The sequence below is a fragment of the Spermophilus citellus genome, assembly GCF_964194105.1.
Source record: "Spermophilus citellus genome assembly, chromosome: 4".
NCBI classification, from domain to species: Eukaryota; Metazoa; Chordata; class Mammalia; order Rodentia; family Sciuridae; genus Spermophilus; species Spermophilus citellus.
Window position 1 is genome coordinate 130,806,311 of NC_138185.1, and position 19,106 is coordinate 130,825,416.

The 19,106-nt window shown below is 37.1% G+C and overlaps 1 protein-coding gene across 1 annotated transcript in view; it reads left to right on the plus strand.

The window, feature by feature from the left end:
• Positions 1 to 3,587, plus strand: part of CEP152 (centrosomal protein 152) — an 87,480-nt gene extending 83,893 nt beyond the window's left edge. The window contains exon 29 of the mRNA XM_081289763.1: positions 1,898 to 3,587. Within this exon, the coding sequence (XP_081145889.1) occupies positions 1,898 to 2,916 (1,019 nt within the window). The 3' untranslated portion in view covers positions 2,917 to 3,587. The remainder of the gene's footprint in view (positions 1 to 1,897) is intronic.
• Positions 3,588 to 19,106: the final 15,519 nt, after the last annotated feature.

Consider the following 19,106-nt stretch of genomic DNA (forward strand, 5'->3'; position numbering starts at 1 on the left):
AGGGAAATTACTTAAACTAGAAACTTACCAAGAAAGAGCGTAGAATTTCTGGTTCAAGTAGATAGACTAAGTGTGCCTACCAGCTCGCTGTTTTTGTAGCTTTCCGTCGTCAGGTGAAATCACTCTATTTCTTCATTCCCTTCCCACTCTTGATTGGGCTGGGCAATAGCAACAGGAAGAAAAAGTCTGGGAGCAGGGAAGTGTTCCAGGTGGCTGGCCACATGTGAAGGAAGAATTAGGAGCCCAGAACTATTAGATCTTTCTGTCCTGCTGCTCATTCTCCCTTCCCCTCCCCAGTTCATTTAAGGCAGGCAGCATAAACAGATAACAGTATTCAGGACATCTAAAAAATTACCTATAACCGAGAATCACCATGCATTTACAGAAAGCTATCACTGTGAAAAAAGACACCAAACTAACATCAAAACAAAACCATTAGAACTTAAAATAAAGCAATGGAATTAATAGAATAAATAACAGAACCTAAGAATGTTAGAAATTATAGTATTCTTGGAGCGATGTAAGAGAACATGGTAGAGGAAACTAAAATATGCTAAAACTTTCATTATGTTCAAGGAGAAGATGTGGGTATTGATAGCTTTATAATTACAAGAAAAATATAGGTTTAGGAATATGTGCTAAAACTTAAGGGTAACCAATAAGAAAGAGAATATATAACTTTCTAACTAGTAGAAAAAAGAAAACCTTAGAAGAAAAATTTCTAACAAAATCAAAAATAAAGAATGGTTAACAACAACAACAACAAAAATGTAGAAGATAAAGTTGAAATATCAACAATCACACTAAATATGAATAGGTTAGACTCATTTATTAAAAGGTCATAACTTTCAAATGCAATTTTCTAAATTATGGACATTTGCTATTTTAACAAGAAGAACATCTAAAATTCAAATACCAGGGTAGAGAGTGATATACTTAGCAAATGTGGTGCTAATATTGATGAATTATAAAAGTAACTATAATATTAGGTAAATGAGAGCATTTAAAGGGACATAGATGATATATAGTTCATAATAATAATGGAATGGTCTCCCAAGAAACTATAAATTGTTTCTTTTTGTGTATACATAGTTTTAGAGTGTAAAAATCAAGAGCTGATAGAAATACCTGGGAAAAAAATGGTAAATTCCCAATCATACTGGGACATGTGTAGCATTATCTGTGGGGAAATGGTGTATTTGAACTTCTGGAAAACTTAGAGATTGTTCAGGAATACATGAGACATCCCTCATGTAGGAGCACAAAGATTATTTGTGTAAATTTTGGAATGGTGATGAGAACTTTAGGAATAGTCAGTGGCATACGATAAAGAAAGACATTTTCTAGAGCGGGGGCAATGTACAGGTAATATCCCTGGTAGAATGTCCCCTTTTTCATGGACTCTAGGCCAAGATATACCATTTCTGAGACATGATGCTTCTAATTCTATACTGTGTGGCTGTTTTGCCTTTGATCTGATTTAGTATCCTAGCCAATTAAATCAGAAACTGTATTTAAGTTAGGTTGTGTGTAGGAGGTGGGTATAGGTGCTAGGTGGGTGGGGTTCTTCCAACAGATTTTCTTTATTAGGAACTCCATACTGACCCTCAGAATCAGCAAAATTGTGAATATTGCAGTTGGCTTTTGGAGAGCTATAACATCTCTTTCAGAAAATGATTGATCAGGTGGATAGCAATAATAATATATTAGACTTCAGCAACAAAATTAGACATATGTAAAGGAATATTTTTATGTGTCTAGCATTGATTTTTTTTGAGAGTGATTAAAACACATTGGCATTCTTTGAGAATACATAAATACATAATTTATTCTTATCTTTAAATGTTAATTTTCTCCTAATTTATGTTCCTCTAATTTTGTGTTCTCTTGCACATAGTAACACTACCCGTGACTTCAGAGATGCTGATTGGAGTTGAAAAATCAAAAAGAAATGATATGAATCAGAATATACAACATTTTGAAACCAAATCAAACTGTGTAAAAAGCATCCCCAGAAGTATGTGTGAACAAGTTCCTAAGAGGAGGGCTGCTTGTAATTTACAGAGGCGGTTAGAGGATTCAGAGCATGGAGACATACAGCATATGGGTTTCAAGGGGTCACATTCAGACTTTCAGTTTGGGGATAGAAGTTGCAGACACCTAGACATTTTGCCAAAGAATGTTTCTACTGAATTTGTTCCATATGAAGTTGAAGAAGGCTTTGATTTGCACAAGAAGAAAGACCTGCCCAGTGACACTGGCTCTCAGTCACTTCTGCATTCAGGTGTATACCCTTTTCTGGAAACCTTTGGAAATAAACCCTCACCTAGTTGTTCCCCTGGGCTTTCTGAATCAGGATCCACACATACAATCTTTCGAGGTCCTAAGGAGAGGCCTGGTTTAAAAGCATATATATGCAATTCATTTACAGAAGGTGAAAATGCTACATCTGAGAGCAGTCACGGTTTGGGTGTTCAGGAAACTCCAGTAAAGGACGGAGGAGACCTCAGTGACTCATTAGGCTGGCTTTCCAACAGTGCAACTTTACCCTGTAACAGTCGTGAAGTGTCATTTTTACATGATAGGACACAAAGAACTGTGGATATGCTAGGTGACTCTGCTAAGTTCAGACAGTTTTATACAGAGAAAGATAATATGATTTGCCAACCGATGAAATGTCAGAGTGATCATGTTCCAGGCCTGTCAAAAGAAACCCTGTATCCCCATCAAGGGAAGACCAGTGTGACTCCCGGACACCCAGTGCATCATAAGGCAGATACATTCAAGTCAGATTCCAAAAAGCTGAGCAGTACAGTTCCATCTTCAGTATGTCAGCAGCCTGCAAGAAAATCAATTATTCCACTATCAGGCCAACAAGATAGTGGCTTTGATAGTCCATTTGTTAATCTAGACTAATTGTTGTGCTCTATTTAAGAAGAATCATTAATATATCAACAAGAGAAGACTTTGTACTGAAAAAAATTGTGGGCTCTAGCTATATTGAGATGTTTTAATAACGTCTATTATATGAGTAAAGTATTCTCATAAAATTACTTGAGATATTTATGTTGCCTTAATCTTCTAAAGGCCAATGGTGTGTTTATAATCTGCTTCTGTGTGGTGCTTATATTTGGTTGCTAAACTATCTATTTTTATACTTATAAATTGGCTCACTCTGCAGTGTTAAATTATTTAAATAAAATTGCATATAATCTGTAGAATTGTCATGAATTATTTTGTAGTTCATATTAACATTAAAATCATGCTTCAAGTTCACTCAGGAAGAAATATAAACTTGGATTATTTGTATATATGACCAGCCAAATGTAATTTTTGAAATTGTCCATGTTGTGAGGATATAGACTTAATCTAGACGTACTTTTCCTAGAAATATCTACTCAAAAATTTGATTCTTGCTTTCATTTAGATAAAAGAGGTTTTGCTTTAAAATACAGATCTGTGTCCTGGTTTCATTATTTAAAATATTAGTCTGATTTTTTTGAGTTGATAATTTATATTATTTTATATCACATCCAGAGACTTTGTCTCTTCTATCTGAAATATTACTTTTTGAAAATTTGAAATAAGCAGCTTTGTTGTCTAGCAAAAAATGTGAAACCTATAGAAATTTTACATTAGTGCAGAATTGTCTGACTTACGAGTGCTGGGGTTGGAGGTTGTAATTCTGAATGGAGAACACATGCAGAAATGGATGTCCACCTAAATATCAGTTTTCTAGACATTTTACAGATTTGTACAGAGGGATATGAAAGTGTTAGATGCATTCTCTTATAGTCCTTTTAATTTCAGTAAAGTCAGTAATGATGTCCCTTCTTTTCACTCCTGATTTTGGTATTCTGTGTTATCTGTATTTTCAAGCCTCCCCGCCCCCCCATAGAAGGACTTTGATTTCATTGATTTTTCCCTCTGATTTTTATTTTTTTTTCATCTGCTTGCTTTAAGTTTAAATTATTCTTATTCATTTATAAAGTAGAAGTTTAGGTTACTGACGTAAGTATTTAAATCTCAATTTCCATCAGCACTGTTAACAATACTTCATGGATTTTGGTATGTTATATTTGTTTTCATTTAGTTCAAAATATTTTCTAATTTGCCTTGTGATTTCTTTTTTGACCTATAAGTTGTTTGGAAATATGCCATTTTATTTCCAAGAATTGGGGGTTTTCCAAATTTCTTTCTGGTGTTTATTTTATATCTCTTTGTTATTTGAGAATATGCTTTGAATGATTCCTGCCCTTTTAAATTTTTGTTATTTTGTGGTCTAGCACATAGTCAATCCTGGAATATGTTTCACAGGCACCTGAAAAGAATGTGTATTCTGTTTTTGTTGAATAGAATGTCCAAAGATGACAGGTCAATTTGATTGACAGTGTTGTTCGAGTCTGCTATAGCTGTGATTTTCTGCCTGTTTATTCAATTGGTTATTAAGAGTGGGGTGTTACAGTCTCTGGCTAGAATTGTTCAATTACCTGTTTTTCCTTTAATTTCTGTTGGACTTTGTTTCGTGTATTTTGGAGGTTTGTTTTTAGGTGTACATGCCTTGATATTTGTTATATCTTTCTGATGTTTTGGGTCTTTCTCATTATAAATTATCTTTTTTGTCTCTAATAAAATTTTTTATCTTAGTCCATTTTGTCTGTAATAACTGCAGCTATTCCATTTTTCTTTTTTTATTTTTTTTTATTGGTTGTTCAAAACATTACAAAGCTCTTGACATATCATGTTTCATACATTAGATTCAAGTTGGTTATGAACTCCCAATTTTACCCCATATACAGATTGCAGAATCATGTCGGTTACACATCCACATTTTTACATAATGCCCTATTAGTAACTATTGTATTCTGCTACCTTTCCTATCCTCTACTATCCCCCCTCCCCTCCCCTCCCATCTTCTCTCTCTACCCCATCTACTGTAATTCATTTCTCTCCTTGTTTATTTTCCCGTTCCCCTCACAACCTCTTATGTGAAATTTTGTATAACAATGAGGGTCTCCCTCCAATACCATGCAATTTCCCTTTTCTCTCCCTTTCCCTCCCACCTAATGTATCTGTTTAATGTTGATCTTTTCTTCCTGCTCTTCCTCCCTCTCTGTTCTTAGTTCTCATTATATGAAAGAAGACATTTGGTATTTGTTTTTTAGGGATTGGCTAGCTTCACTAAGCATAATCTGCTCTAGTGCCATCCATTTCCCTGCAAATTCCATGATTTTGTCATTTTTTAGTGCTGCGTAATATTCCATGGTGTATAAATGCCACATTTTTTTATCCATTCATCTATTGAAGGGCATCTGGGTTGGTTCCACAGTCTAGCAATTGTGAATTGTGCTGCTATGAACATCGATGTGGCAGTATCCCTGTAGTACGCTCTTTTAAGGTCTTCAGGGAATAGTCCGAGAAGGGCAATAGCTGGGTCAAATGGTGGTTCCATTCCCAGCTTTCCCAGGAATCTCCATACTGCTTTCCAAATTGGCCGCACCAGTTTGCAGCCCCACCAGCAATGTGCAAGAGTACCCTTTTCCCCACATCCTCCTCAGCACTTGTTGTTTGACTTCCTAATGGCTGCCAATCTTACTGGAGTGAGATGGTATCTTAGGGTGGTTTTGATTTGCATTTCTCTGACTGCTAGAGATGGAGAGCATTTTTTCATGTACTTGTTGATTGATTGTATGTCCTCCTCTGAGAAGTGTCTGTTCAGGTCCTTGGCCCATTTGTTGATTGGGTTATTTGTTTTCTTATTGTTTAATTTTTTGAGTTCTTTGTATACTCTGGATATTAGGGCTCTATCTGAAGTGTGAGGAGTAAAAATTTGTTCCCATGATGTAGGCTCCCTATTTACCTCTCTTATTGTTTCTCTTGCTGAGAAAAAACTTTTCAGTTTAAGTAAGTCCCATTTGTTGATTCTTGTTATTAACTCTTGTGCTATGGGTGTCCTATTAAGGAATTTGGAGCCCGACCCCACAATATGTAGGTCGGAGCCAACTTTTTCTTCTATCAGACACAGAGTCTCTGATTTGATATCTAGCTCCTTGATCCACTTTGAGTTAACTTTTGTGCATGGTGAGAGGAGAGGATTCAGTTTCATTTTGTTGCATATGGATTTCCAGTTTTCCCAGCACCTTTTGTTGAAGATGCTATCCTTCCTCCATTGCATGCTTTTAGCTCCTTTATCAAATATAAGATAGTTGTAGCTTTGTGGATTAGTCTCTGTGTCCTCTATTCTGTACCATTGGCCCACCCGCCTGTTTTGGTACCAGTACGATGCTGTCTTTGTTACTATTGCTCTGTAATATAGTTTGAAATCTGGTATCGCTATACCACCTGATTCACGCTTCCTGCTTAGAATTGCTTTTGCTATTCTGGGTCTTTTATTTTTCCATATGAATTTCATGATTGCTTTATCTATTTCTACAAGAAATGCCGTTGGGATTTTGATTGGGATTGCATTAAACCTATAGAGAACTTTTGGTAATATCGCCATTTTGATGATGTTAGTTCTTCCTATCCATGAACAGGGTATATTTTTCCATCTTCTAAGATCTTCTTCTACTTCTCTCTTTAGGGTTTTGTAGTTTTCGTTGTATAAATCTTTCACCTCTTTTGTTAGGTTGATTCCCAAGTATTTTATTTTTTTGAGGATATTGTGAATGGAGTATTTTTCCTCATTTCCATTTCAGAAGTTTTGTCGCTGATATACAGAAATGCCTTTGATTTATGCGTGTTGATTTTATATCCTGCCACTTTGCTGAATTCATTTATTAGTTCTAGTAATTTCTTTGTAGACCCTTTTGGGTCTTCTAGGTATAGAATCATGTCATCCGCAAATAGTGATAATTTAAGTTCTTCTTTTCCTGTTTTTATGCCTTTAATTTCTTTTGTCTGTCTAATTGCTCTGGCCAGTGTTTCGAGAACTATATTGAATAGAAGTGGTGATAGAGGGCATCCCTGTCTTGTTCCAGATTTTAGAGGGAATGCCCTCAATTTTTCTCCATTGAGAATGATGCTAGCCTGAGGCTTGGCATAGATAGCTTTTACAATGTTGAGGTAAGTTCCTGTTATCCCTAGTTTTTCTAGTGTTTTGAACATAAAGAGATGCTGTACTTTGTCGAATGCTTTTTCTGCGTCTATTGAGATGATCATATGGTTCTTATCTTTAAGTCTATTGATGTGGTGAATAACATTTATTGATTTCCGTATATTGAACCATCCTTGCATCCCAGGGATGAATCCTACTTGATCATGGTGCACAATTTTTTTGATGTGTTTTTGTATCCGATTCGCCAGAATTTTATTGAGGATTTTTGCATCTAGGTTTATCAGAGATATTGGTCTGTAGTTTTCTTTCTTTGAGGTGTCTTTGTCTGGTTTCGGAATCAGGGTGATGTTGGCCTCATAGAATGAATTTGGAAGAGCTCCCTCTTTTTCTATTTCCTGAAATAACTTGAGAAGTATTGGTATTAATTCTTCTTTAAAGGTTTTGTAAAACTCCGCTGTATACCCATCCAGTCCTGGGCTTTTCTTGGTTGGTAGTCTTTTGATTGCTTTTTCTATTTCATCTATTGATATTGGTCTGTTTAAGTTGTGAGTATCCTCCTGACTCAGTCTGGGGAAATCAAATGACTTAAGGAATTTATCGATGTCTTCACTATCTTCTATTTTATTGGAATATAGGTTTTCAAAATAATTTCTAATTGTTTTCTGTATTTCTGAAGCGTCTGTTGTAATATTGCCTTTTTCATCCCGTATGTTAGTAATTTGAGTTCTCTCTCTTCTTCTCTTCGTTAGCATGGCTAGGGGTCTGTCGATCTTATTTATTTTTTCAAAGAACCAACTTTTAGTTTTGTTAATTTTTTCAATAGTTTCTTTTGTTTCAATTTCATTGATTTCCACTCTGATTTTAATTATTTCTTCCCTTCTTCTACATTTGCTGTTGTTTTGCTCTTCCTTTTCTAGGGCTTTGAGATGAAGTGTGAGCTCATTTATTTGTTGGTTTTTCCTTTTTTTGAGGCATGACCTCCAGGCGATGAATTTTCCTCTTAAAACTGCTTTCATTGTGTCCCATAGATTCAGATATGTTGTGTCTGTATTTTCATTTATCTCTAAGAATTTTTTGATTTCCTCCTTTATGTCTTCTGTAACCCATTGATCATTCAGTAACATATTGTTCATTTTCCATGTGATGTAGGATTTTTCTTTCCTTCTTTTATCATTGATTTCCAGTTTCATTCCATTATGATCAGATAAAATGCATGGTATTATCTCCACCCCTGTATATTTACTGAGGGATGCCCTATGGCATAATATATGGTCTATTTTTGAGAAGGATCCATGTGCTGCTGAGAAAAAAGTATATCCATTTGATGATGGTTGATATATTCTATATATGTCAGTTAAGTCTAGGTTGTTGATTGTGATATTGAGTTCTATAGTTTCTTTATTCAACTTTTGTTTGGAAGATCTGTCCAATGGTGAGAGAGGTGTGTTGAAGTCACCCATAATTATTGTGTTGTGGTCTATTTGATTCTTGAACTTGAGGAGAATTTCTTTTATGAACGTCGCAGCACCATTATTTGGTGCATAAATATTGATAATTGTTATGTCTTGTTGGTGAATGGTTCTTTTTAACAGTATATAATGTCCTTCCTTATCCCTTTTGATTAATTTAGTCTTGAAGTCGATTTTATTCGATATGAGGATGGCCACCCCTGCTTGATTACGAGGACCGTGTGCGTGGTATGTTTTTTCCCAACCTTTCACCTTCAGCCTGTGTATGTCTTTTCCAATCAGATGTGTCTCCTGGAGGCAGCATATTGTTGGATTTGTTTTTTTAATCCATGTTACCAGCCTATGTCGCTTTATTGGAGAGTTTAAGCCATTAACGTTTAGAGTTACTATTGATGTATGGTTTGTACTTCCAGCCATGTTTGATTATTTATCTTCTTTTAGTTTGTTTCTCCAAGGTTAGCTTTCCCCCCGCCCCCTGACTTTATAGAGGCACTTCCCACTGATGGTTTTGGTTATTGTTTTTCATTTCTTCCTCGTGTAATGTTTTGCTCAAGATGCTATGCAATGCTGGTTTTCTGGCTGCAGATTCTTTTAGCTTTTGTTTATCATGAAAGATTTTTATTTCGTTGTCATACCTGAAGCTTAATTTTGCTGGATACAGAATTCTTGGTTGGCATCCATTGTCTTTCAGTGTTTGAAATACGTTGTTCCAGGATCTTCTCGCTTTCAGCATCTGATGAAAAATCCGTTGTTAACCTTATTGGTTTACCCCTGAATGTGATCTGCCTCCTTTCTCTTGTAGCTTTTAATATTTTCTCTTTGTTCTGTATATTGTATATCTTCATAACAATGTGTCTTGGCGTTGGTCTACTGTGATTTTGGGTGCTCGGTGTCCTATATGCATCTACAATTTGTATATCCATTTCCTTTTTTATTTCTGGAAAGTTTTCTATAACTATTTCATTCAGCAGGTTACTCATTCCCCTGGTTTGAATCTCTGTACCTTCCTCTATCCCGATGACTCACAGATTTGGCTTTTTTATGTTATCCCATATCTCTTGGATGTTTTTCTCGTGATTTTTTTTTTTTTTAAGAGAGAGTGAGGAGACAGAGAGAGAGAGAGAGAGAGAGAGAGAGAGAGAGAATTTTTAATATTTATTTTTTAGTTCTCGGCGGATACAACATCTTTGTATGTGGTGCTGAGGATCGAACCCGGGCCGCACGCATGCCAGTTGAGCGCGCTACCGCTTGAGCCACATCCCCAGCCCTTTCTCGTGATTTTTAACCAGCCGTTGGCTAGACTCTTTTCAAGATGATATATTTTGTCTTCATTATCTGACGTTCTGGTTTCTACTTGCTCCACTCTGTTAGTGATACTCTCGATTGTGTTTTTAATTTGGTTTATCATTTCCTTCATTTCTAGAATTATTGTTTGATTTTTTTTTATAATCTCTATCTCCTGATAAAGATGCTTAACTTCTTATTTTATCTGTTTATGTAATTCATTTTCAATGTGTTCTTTCACTGTTTGGATTTGCTGTCTCGTATCCTCTTTAAGGTTCCATTCCATCTGTATAAGGTATTCCTTGAGTTCTTTATGTGACCATTTTTCTGATGCCTCTAGGTCCTTCTGAATATTTAGGCTGTCCTGCATTGTTTGTACTCCTTTTCTTCCTTGCTTTTTGAAGCTGCTCATGTTACTTCTTGTTCCGTTTGAATGCTGAGTTACTGTTTACTCTTATAAATTTATTTGATACTTGGGAGGAAGGATATTAGAAGGGCAGGGAAGAAGTCACTAAAGAGAATGAGAGTAGGCAGGTAGAATTCAAGGAAGGGGGAATAAGAAAATTGAAAAGACAAAAGAAACAAAAACAAACAAACAAACAAAAATTAGAAAATAAAGAAAGAAAGAAAAGAAAATATTTTTTTACAAAAATAATAATGATAATAAAAGAATGAAAATTAAAATTAAAAAAATAATAATAAAATTAAAACAAAAAAATTAAAAACATTAAAAAAATTAAAGAACAACAACAAAAATTGAAAATGAAAGAAAAAGGAAGAAAAAGAAAAAGAGAAAAAAATGATAATAATAATAATAATAATAAATGTAGTCCAAGAGTTCGATTAACTTCTCTTCCAGTAGGTGGAGCTGTGCCCACTGGGTCAAGCTTCTCCTCTCAATAGGTGGAAACTGATCACTGTGCAGCAGCTCTTCCTCCCAGACTGGGCGGGTCTCCAATCCTGAGTGCCTAGGGCCTTCTTTTGTGGTTCCTCAATCCAGGCCGTGCTCACCTGTGACGCTCACCACAATACTGGCTACACTCCAGGTCTGCTGTTCCTGGGCGCCCTGTTTTCATGAACACCTGGGCTCCCTCTCCCTATTTGCCTCCCTCAGTCCCTAAGTTTGTAGAGCTTGCGGCTGAGAACCCCCAGCGAATTTGCTTGCCCTCCGGTAGCCACGCCCCCGGTAGCTGTTGCAAGAGACCTCAGCTGTCAGCCCTGGTGGGAGTGGTAGCTGGGAGTTTTGCGCCGCAAGTCCTGCACCACTCCTGATTCCCTCAGTCTGGCTGTCGCGCTCACTGGAGAGTTGGGTGGGGCCCTTAAGGTTTCCCCCCCTGTGCGGAGAGAGATGACTAGGGGATTACACACCTGTCTCGCTGGTTTCAATGCAGTTATCTCCTCTGCCCGTGACGTCAGTTCTCTGCCAAGGTGGTATCCCATGCAAATGGTGACCGTTCGTTCCCTATGCCGGGTGACCAATACAACGAGTGGGTCCTGACTATCTCTCCCAATCCCCGTTTCAGTCCTGTGGCCACTGCCTATGAAGGCTCAGTTGGCTTTTACCTCTAAGTTCAGAAGGGCCGACCAGTTATTTCAGCGGGATCGTTAGTGCTGAGGCACAAGAAGCAGGCGAACCGGAGCTTGAATGTAGCTGATCCGTGCTCAGTGTGTGTTTTCTGAGGGGCCCAGACCATACGCCCCAGATCCACGTCAGCTCAGCATTGCCTAGTGATCCTGAGCAAACAGCCTTTAGATAATTTACAGCTCCCTATGCCCGCGCAGTTGAAGAGGTCAGAGACTTGATCTCTCCACGCCTGCCGCCATGTTAGACCTCCTCAATAATATTCATGTTACCCTTACAGTTTCCTGGCATAAGCAAGATCTTGGATTATACAAACTGCTGCTTCTGTTTCCAGTCCAGTTTTCCGGAAATGAAACCCTGCTGTCGTCGCCTCCACCTCTGGGCCATGCTCACGGTCGCCGCGCTTGTCCGCAACCTTAGCAGCGCCTCTGCGGCCTCCGCCGCTCCTCGGCCCGGTGCCCGGCTCCCGGGGCCCAAGTGGCTACCGCCGCGGCTCTCCGGCCCCCTCCTCCGGAGCATGGGTCCCCTCGCAGGGGGATGCCAAACGACCCCAGAGCAGGCTCTGCCCGAAGGTGCAGCGGCGAACAGGCGACCGAGGTGCTCGAGGCCGTGGTCCAGCCTTCGGAGGACAGGGCTCGGCACGCAGCCCAGTTCCAGCCTCTAGATGCGGCTGCTCTACAATGTAGACAGAGCCATCAAGACAGCAAGCAGAAAGCAAATGGCGGCTCCCGCGGGGTGTGTTTTCGGCCCCGAAACCACAGCCCAGCCAACAATCCCAATCCACTAACTCTCCCTGTATAGAAAATATTCAAAAAAAAAAAAAAAAAAGGCGAGGCGCACTGAGCTTTCTTTGCCTCAGGTACTTACAATCCACTGCTGATTACACATTCAGCTTCTCTGGGAGCGAAGTGAAAGAGGAAGCAGATGGGCGCAAAGCGCCCGCAGCTCTGAGCAGCAAAGCGTCCGGGAGCCAAGCGTCTCTTTTTCAATCTCTTTGTTCTTTCTGCTGCTTGGCAAAGTGGTCCGCTACAGATTAATGGTGAAAGGAGCTCTAACAAGCTGCGCGAAATCTCGATTAAAGCCGCTGCTCTGAGCACCACGCTCAGCACTTCAGCAACCCCCTTAAGCAACCCCCCTATGCAGCAGCCATCTTCCTCTCTCCATTTTTCTTATGATCACTCTTTGCATGTGCATCATTTTCTGTCTTTTTTATTCTATTTACATTTTTCAATTTAGAGTCTGGCAGATAGCATATTATGGGGTCTTTTTTTATCCAGTCAGTCAAGCTTTGTTTTTTTTCCATTGTAGTTTTTAATCCATTAAAACTTAGTATAATTACAGTTGTCTTTGTGTCTGCCATTTTGCAGTTGGCTTTTTGTGTTTCTTTTGTTATTAATTTTTCCTTTATTGCCTATTGTGTTAAATAAATATTTATGAGATTACCATTTTACTATTATAAATATTAGTAAATTGCTGAGGGCCATTGCCAAGTAGGAATGAGGCATCGATATTTCCTTGCCAGCGTACCCCATGTTAAATGGACTTGCCTTGGAAATTTGCTGTGACCTTGCATGTGTGTTTGAGTAGGTGACCCTGCTCAATGACCAGGGTGGATCCAGGATTAGGGTGTATCCTGCAGTTTGAGGAAGTATCCCGCTCCTTGGGTTAAGGGCGTTCCCAGTTTAAGACCTTGGGTTTTAGGGAAGTTGGATGTTGAGGATTATTGCTGCTGGAAATAGGGCGTTCCTGCTGCCTGAGCTCCCGTTGAGCTCTCGTGAGATTCAGAGAGTATTTTTGGGAAGAAAGCCTCGTGGAGTAGGTGAATTGGGTGGCAGGAGAACAGGGATTGCCCCAGAACGTGTGTGGAGGCCGGTGTGAGTTCGGGAATAAAGAATTGCTGTTTGAATCTACAAAGCTGTGTGGTGGCTCATGATTCTGTGCCCAGCCAAGACTGCGGCAGTAAATAGTGTTTACTATTTTTTAAAAATATTTATTTTTTTTTGTAGTTGTACACAATAACTATTTTTTAATTTATTTTTTATGTGGTGCTAAGGATCGAACCCAGGGCCTTGCACATGTGAGGCGAGCACTCTACCGCTGAGCCATAACCCCAGCCCCAGTGTTTACTATTTTTGAGTTGTTTTTTTAGGTAGTAGCTATATAGATATTCTGGTAGGCATCTTAACTTTTCACAGCCTACTTCAGATTAATGTTGACTAATGTGTGATAAAATACAGCAACTTTGTCCCAGTTTAGTTTTATTTTCTTCTCCCTCCTTTGTGCTGTTATCATATATATATATATATACATATATATATATATTTATGATATATATGTGAAACCTATAGAAATTTTACATATATATATTGCATTTATATATTGTCATTTATATGTTAAACTGTATGATGTTATAATTATTCTTTAAAACAAGTCTTCCAAAAAATTTAAGAAGAAATAATTTATAGTTATTTCTTTTTTTTTAGAGAGAGAGAAAAACTTTTAATATATATTTTAAGTTTTCAGTGGACACTCAACATCTTTATTTTATTTTTATGTGGTACTGAGGATAGAACCCTGCGCATGCCAGGCGAGTGCACTACCGCTTGAGCCACATCCCTAGCTCCTATAATTCTTTATATTTACCCACACAATGACCACCTCTGCTGCTCTTCATTTTTCCTGTGGATTTAAGTTACCAAGGCTGATATTTTCTCTCATTACAGTACTACTTCAATATTCCATGTACAAGAAGTACACCAGTAAAGATTCTCCTAATCTTTATTTTGAATGTGTTTCTAATGCATTTATGAAGGACAGTGTTTAACGGATTTACAATTCTTGTTTGGCACTCTGAACACGTAGTTTCACTGCTTTATGGCCACTGCTGTTTATAACAAAAGGTCGGCTATTGATCATTGTTTCCTATATGTAATAAATTGTTTTTCTCCTACTGCTTTTAGAATTTTTCTCTCTGGCTTTCAAGAGTTTGAACAGTGAGTCTGGGTCTGCATTTATTTGTAGTTATCCTGCTTAGGCTTTGTTGAGTTTTTGGGGTTTGTAGATTATTTTTTTTTATTTGTTCTTTTTAGTTATACATGATAGTAAAATGTATTTTTATATATTATACATACATGGAGTATAACTTCCCATTTTTGTGGTTTTACATGATGTAGAATTACACTGGTCGTGTATTCACATATACAGATAGGAAAGTAATGTCAGACTCATTCTATTGTCTTTCCCATTCCCATCTCCCCTCCCATCCCTTCATTCTTCATTCCCCTTTGTGTAATCCAAAGTACTTCTGGTCCCCTCCCCCCACCCCCTGCCTCCGCTGTCCTTTATGTTAGCATTCACGTATCAGAGGAAACATTTGGCCTTTGGTTTTTTGGGACTGGCCTATTTCACTTAGCATGATAATCTCTAGTTCTGTCCATTTATTGGCAAATGCCATAATTTCATATTTTATTTTTATAGTTGAGTAATATTCCACTTTGTATACATACCACATTTTCTTTATCCATTCATCCGTTTAAAGGTGCCTAAGTTGGTTCCACGGCTTAGCTGTTGTGAATTGAGCTTCTATAAACATTGATGTGGCTATGTCACTATAGTATACTGATTTAAAGTCCTCTGGGTTTATGCCAAGGAGTGGGAAAACTGGGTCAAATGGTGGTTTCATTCCAAGTTTTCTTACAAATCTGTACACTGCTTTCCAAAATGGTTGCACCAATTTGCAGTCCCACCAGGAATGTATAAGTGTACCTTTTCCCCCACACCCTCGCAAACATTTATTGTTTCTTATATTCTTGATAATTGCCATTCTGACTGGAGTGAGATGGAATCTCAGTGTAGTTTTAATTTGCATTTTTCTAATTGCTAGAAATGTTAAACATTTTTTCATATATCTCTTGACCAATCATATTTCTTATTCTGTGAAATAAATGTCTGTTAAGTTCCTTTGCCCATGTACTGGTTGGTTTGTTATTTTGGGATATGTTTTTTGAGTTCTTTATATATCTTAGAGATTAATGCTCAATCTGAGATGCAGGTGGGAAAGATTTTCTTCAATCCTGTAGGCTCTCTCTTCACATTCTTGATTGTTTAAGAAGCTTTTTAGTTCAATACCATACCATTTATTGAACCTTGGAATCTTAGGAATTCAGTTCCTAAGCCGATATGATGGAAATTTGTTTTTAACTTTTTTTTTTAAGAGAGAGAGAATTTTAGTTTTTGGCAGACACAACATCTTTGTTTGTATATGGTGCTGAGGATTGAACCCAGGCCCCATGCATGCCAGGCGAGCACACTACGGCTTGAGCCACATCCCCAGCCCATGATGGAAATTTTTTGGCCTACTTTTTCTTCTAGTAAGTGCAGGCCTCTGGTCTAATGCCTAGATTATTGATCCACTTTAAGTTGAGTTTTGTGCAGCATGAGAGATGGAGGGTTTGATTTCAGTTTGCTGCATATGGATTTCCAGTTTTCCCAGCACCATTTGTTGAAGAGGCTATCTTTTCTCCAATGTATATTTATGGAGTCTTTCTCTAGTATTCGATAACTGTATTTATGTGGGTTTGCCTCTGTATCTTCTGTTCTGTACCATTGTTCTTCATGTCTGTTTTGGTGCCAGTACCATGTTGTTTTTCTTACTATGGCTCTGTAGCATAATTTAAGATCTGGTATTGTGATGCCTCCTGCTTCACTTTTATAACTAAGGATTGCTTTAGCTATTCTTGGCCTCTTATTTTTCCAAATGAATTTCATGACTGCTTTTTCTATTTTTATGGAGAACATCCTTGGAATTTTAATTTTAATTGTATTAAATCTGTATAGCACTTTTAGGAGTATGTTCATTTTGACAATATTAATCCTGCCTATCAAAGAACATGGGAGATCTTTCCATTTTCTAAGATCTTTTCAATTTCTTTAATGTTCTATAGTTTTCATTATGGAGTTCTTTAACCTCTTTTGTTAGATTTATTCTGAAATATTTTTTGAGGCTGTTGTGAATTGGATAGTTTTCATAATTTCTCTTTCAGTATAGGAATGCAATACTTTTATATCCTGCTACTTTGCTGAATTCATGAGTTCTAGAAGTTTCCTGGCAAATAGGGATAGTTTGAGTTCTTTTCCTATTCTTATCCCTTTAATTTCTGTTTTTTTCTGTCTAATTGCTCTGGCTAGAGTTTTAAGGACTAGGTTGAATAGAAGTCGTGAAAGGGGCATCCTTGTCTTGTTCTAGTTTTTAGAAGGAATGCTATAAATTTTTCTCCATTTAGAATGACGTTGGCCTTGGGTTTAACATATATAGGTTTTACAATGTTGAGGTATGTTCCTACTATCCCTAGTTTTTCTGGTGTTTTGAACATGAATGGATGATATATTTTGTCAAATGCTGTTTCTGCATCTATTGCAATAAGCATGTTATTCTTGTTTTTAAGTCTGTTGATGTGATAAATTACATTTATTGATTTCCATATGTTGAACCAACTTTACATCCCTGGGAACCCCACTTGATTATGGTGCATTATCTTTTTAATATGTTCTTGTATGTGATTTGCCAGTATTTTATTAAGAATTTTTGTATCTGTGTACATAAGGGATATTGTTCTGAAGTGTTCTTCCCTTGGTGTGTCTTTGTCTAGTTTTGGTATTAGGGAAATACAAGCTTCATAGAATGAGTTTGGAAGGGTTTTTTTTTTAATTTCATGGAATAATTTGAGGATTGATGTTGTTCTTTGAAGATCAGGTAGAACTCACATGAGAATCTGTCAGGTTCTAGGCTTTTCTTGGTTGGTAGGCTTTTGATGGTATCTTCAATTTCATTGCTTGAAATTGATTGTTTAAATTTTGTATGTCCTCTTGATTCAGTTTGGGTGGGTCATATGTCACTAGAAATTTGTCCATGTCTTCAATGTTTTCTATTTTGTTAGAATATAAATTTTCAAAATAGTTTCTGATTATTGTATATTGGGATTTCTTTTTCATCACAGATTTTAGTAATTTGAATTTTCTCTCTGTTTGTTATTTTTCAAAGAACCAATTTTTTATTTCATCAATTTTGGGGACTTTTGTTTGTTCCAATTTCATTGAGTTCAGCTCTGATCTTGATTATTTCTTGTCTTATGGTGTTGGTTGGTTCTTCTTTTTCTAGGGCTTTGAGATGTAATGTTAAGTTATTTATTTGGTAGCTTTCCATCCTTTTAATGAATGTGCTCAATGCAATGAGCTTTCCTTGTAGAACTGCCTTCATAGTATCTCAGCAATTTTGATATGTTGTATAACTATTCTCATTTACCTATAACTTTTTTTATTTAATCTCTGATTTCTTCTGCTATCCACTGGTCATTCAGTAGTGTATTGTTTAGTCTCCAGGTATTAAACTGGCTTTTATTTTTTATTTTATTGTTGATTTATAATTGCTTTCCTTATGATCTGATAGAATGCAAGGCATTGTCTCTATTTCTTTATTTCTTCTTATTATTTTTTCTTTCTGTATGTGTTGCTAAGAATTAGTTTGTGGCCTAAGATATGGTCTGTTTTACAGAAGGATCCATGTTCTGCTGAGAAGAAAGTGTATTAAGTCTTTGAGAGATGAACTATTCTATACATGTTAAGTCTAAATTATTACTTGTATTTTTTAGTTCTACAGCTTATTTATTTAGTGCGGGAAGCCATTCTTGCATGTGATTTGAGCTACCTTGCTGGCTGGGTGTGAGGCGCTTAGACAAGCTGAGTCAGAGCATTCCCCAGGTGTGAGGGCTTGTCCGTGTGGGGGTGTGACTGACCACTGACCTAAAAACCAATCACTGACCCTGACCTTGGAATGCTGCCCCCCCTCAACCTTCATTGGATGGAATTTTCCCCTGAATTTTTTGTTCCCCAATAAAAGCTCACTCCCTGGCGTGCTTCTCTCTCTCTTGCTGGCCTCTTGTGTAAAACTCGCTACTGCATCAGGTGGCTAGAGGCAAGAGCTGGGAGAAGCCTTCTCTGAGCTGGGCAAGAAAAAGGTAAATTGAGAGTTATGTGTCTTTAATTTGAACTCACTAGTTAATTTCTATGTTTTGAACCTCTAGTATGAAGCTAGCGTGCTGGTCGCATGGCTGAATTTAGTTTTTGTTTGGAGGATCTATCCAGTACTAAGAGAGATGTGTTAAAGTCATCCAGTATTATTGTTCTGTGGTCTATTTGATTCTTGAACTTGAAAAGTGTTTGTTTGATATGTGTAGATGCTCAATTGTTTGGAGCATTTTTAAAATTGTTATGTCTTGTTGATGTACAGTTCCCTTAAATAGTAAGAAAAGGCCTTCTTTTATTCTTTCTAATTAACTTTGGCTTGAACTCCATTTTCTCTGATATGAGGACAGAAATAACTGCTTATTTATAAAATCCATGTGAATTATATGTTTTTTCTCATTCGTTTACCTTCAGTCTATGGATGTCTTTGTCTATGAAGTGAGTCTCTTAAAGACAGCATATTGTTGGGTCTTATTTTTTATGTCAATCTGTCAGTCTATCTTTTGATTGATGAGTTTAGGCAATTTACATACAATGTTATTATTGAGAGATTATTTTTATTCCCTGTCATTTTGATTTATTTCTGGATTTTAATTTGAATTAATTCTCCTTTGATTGACTCCTCTAGTATAGTTCTTCCCTTTGCTGGTTCTCCCTTTTATTTTTCATTTCTTCTTTATGAAGTATTTTATTG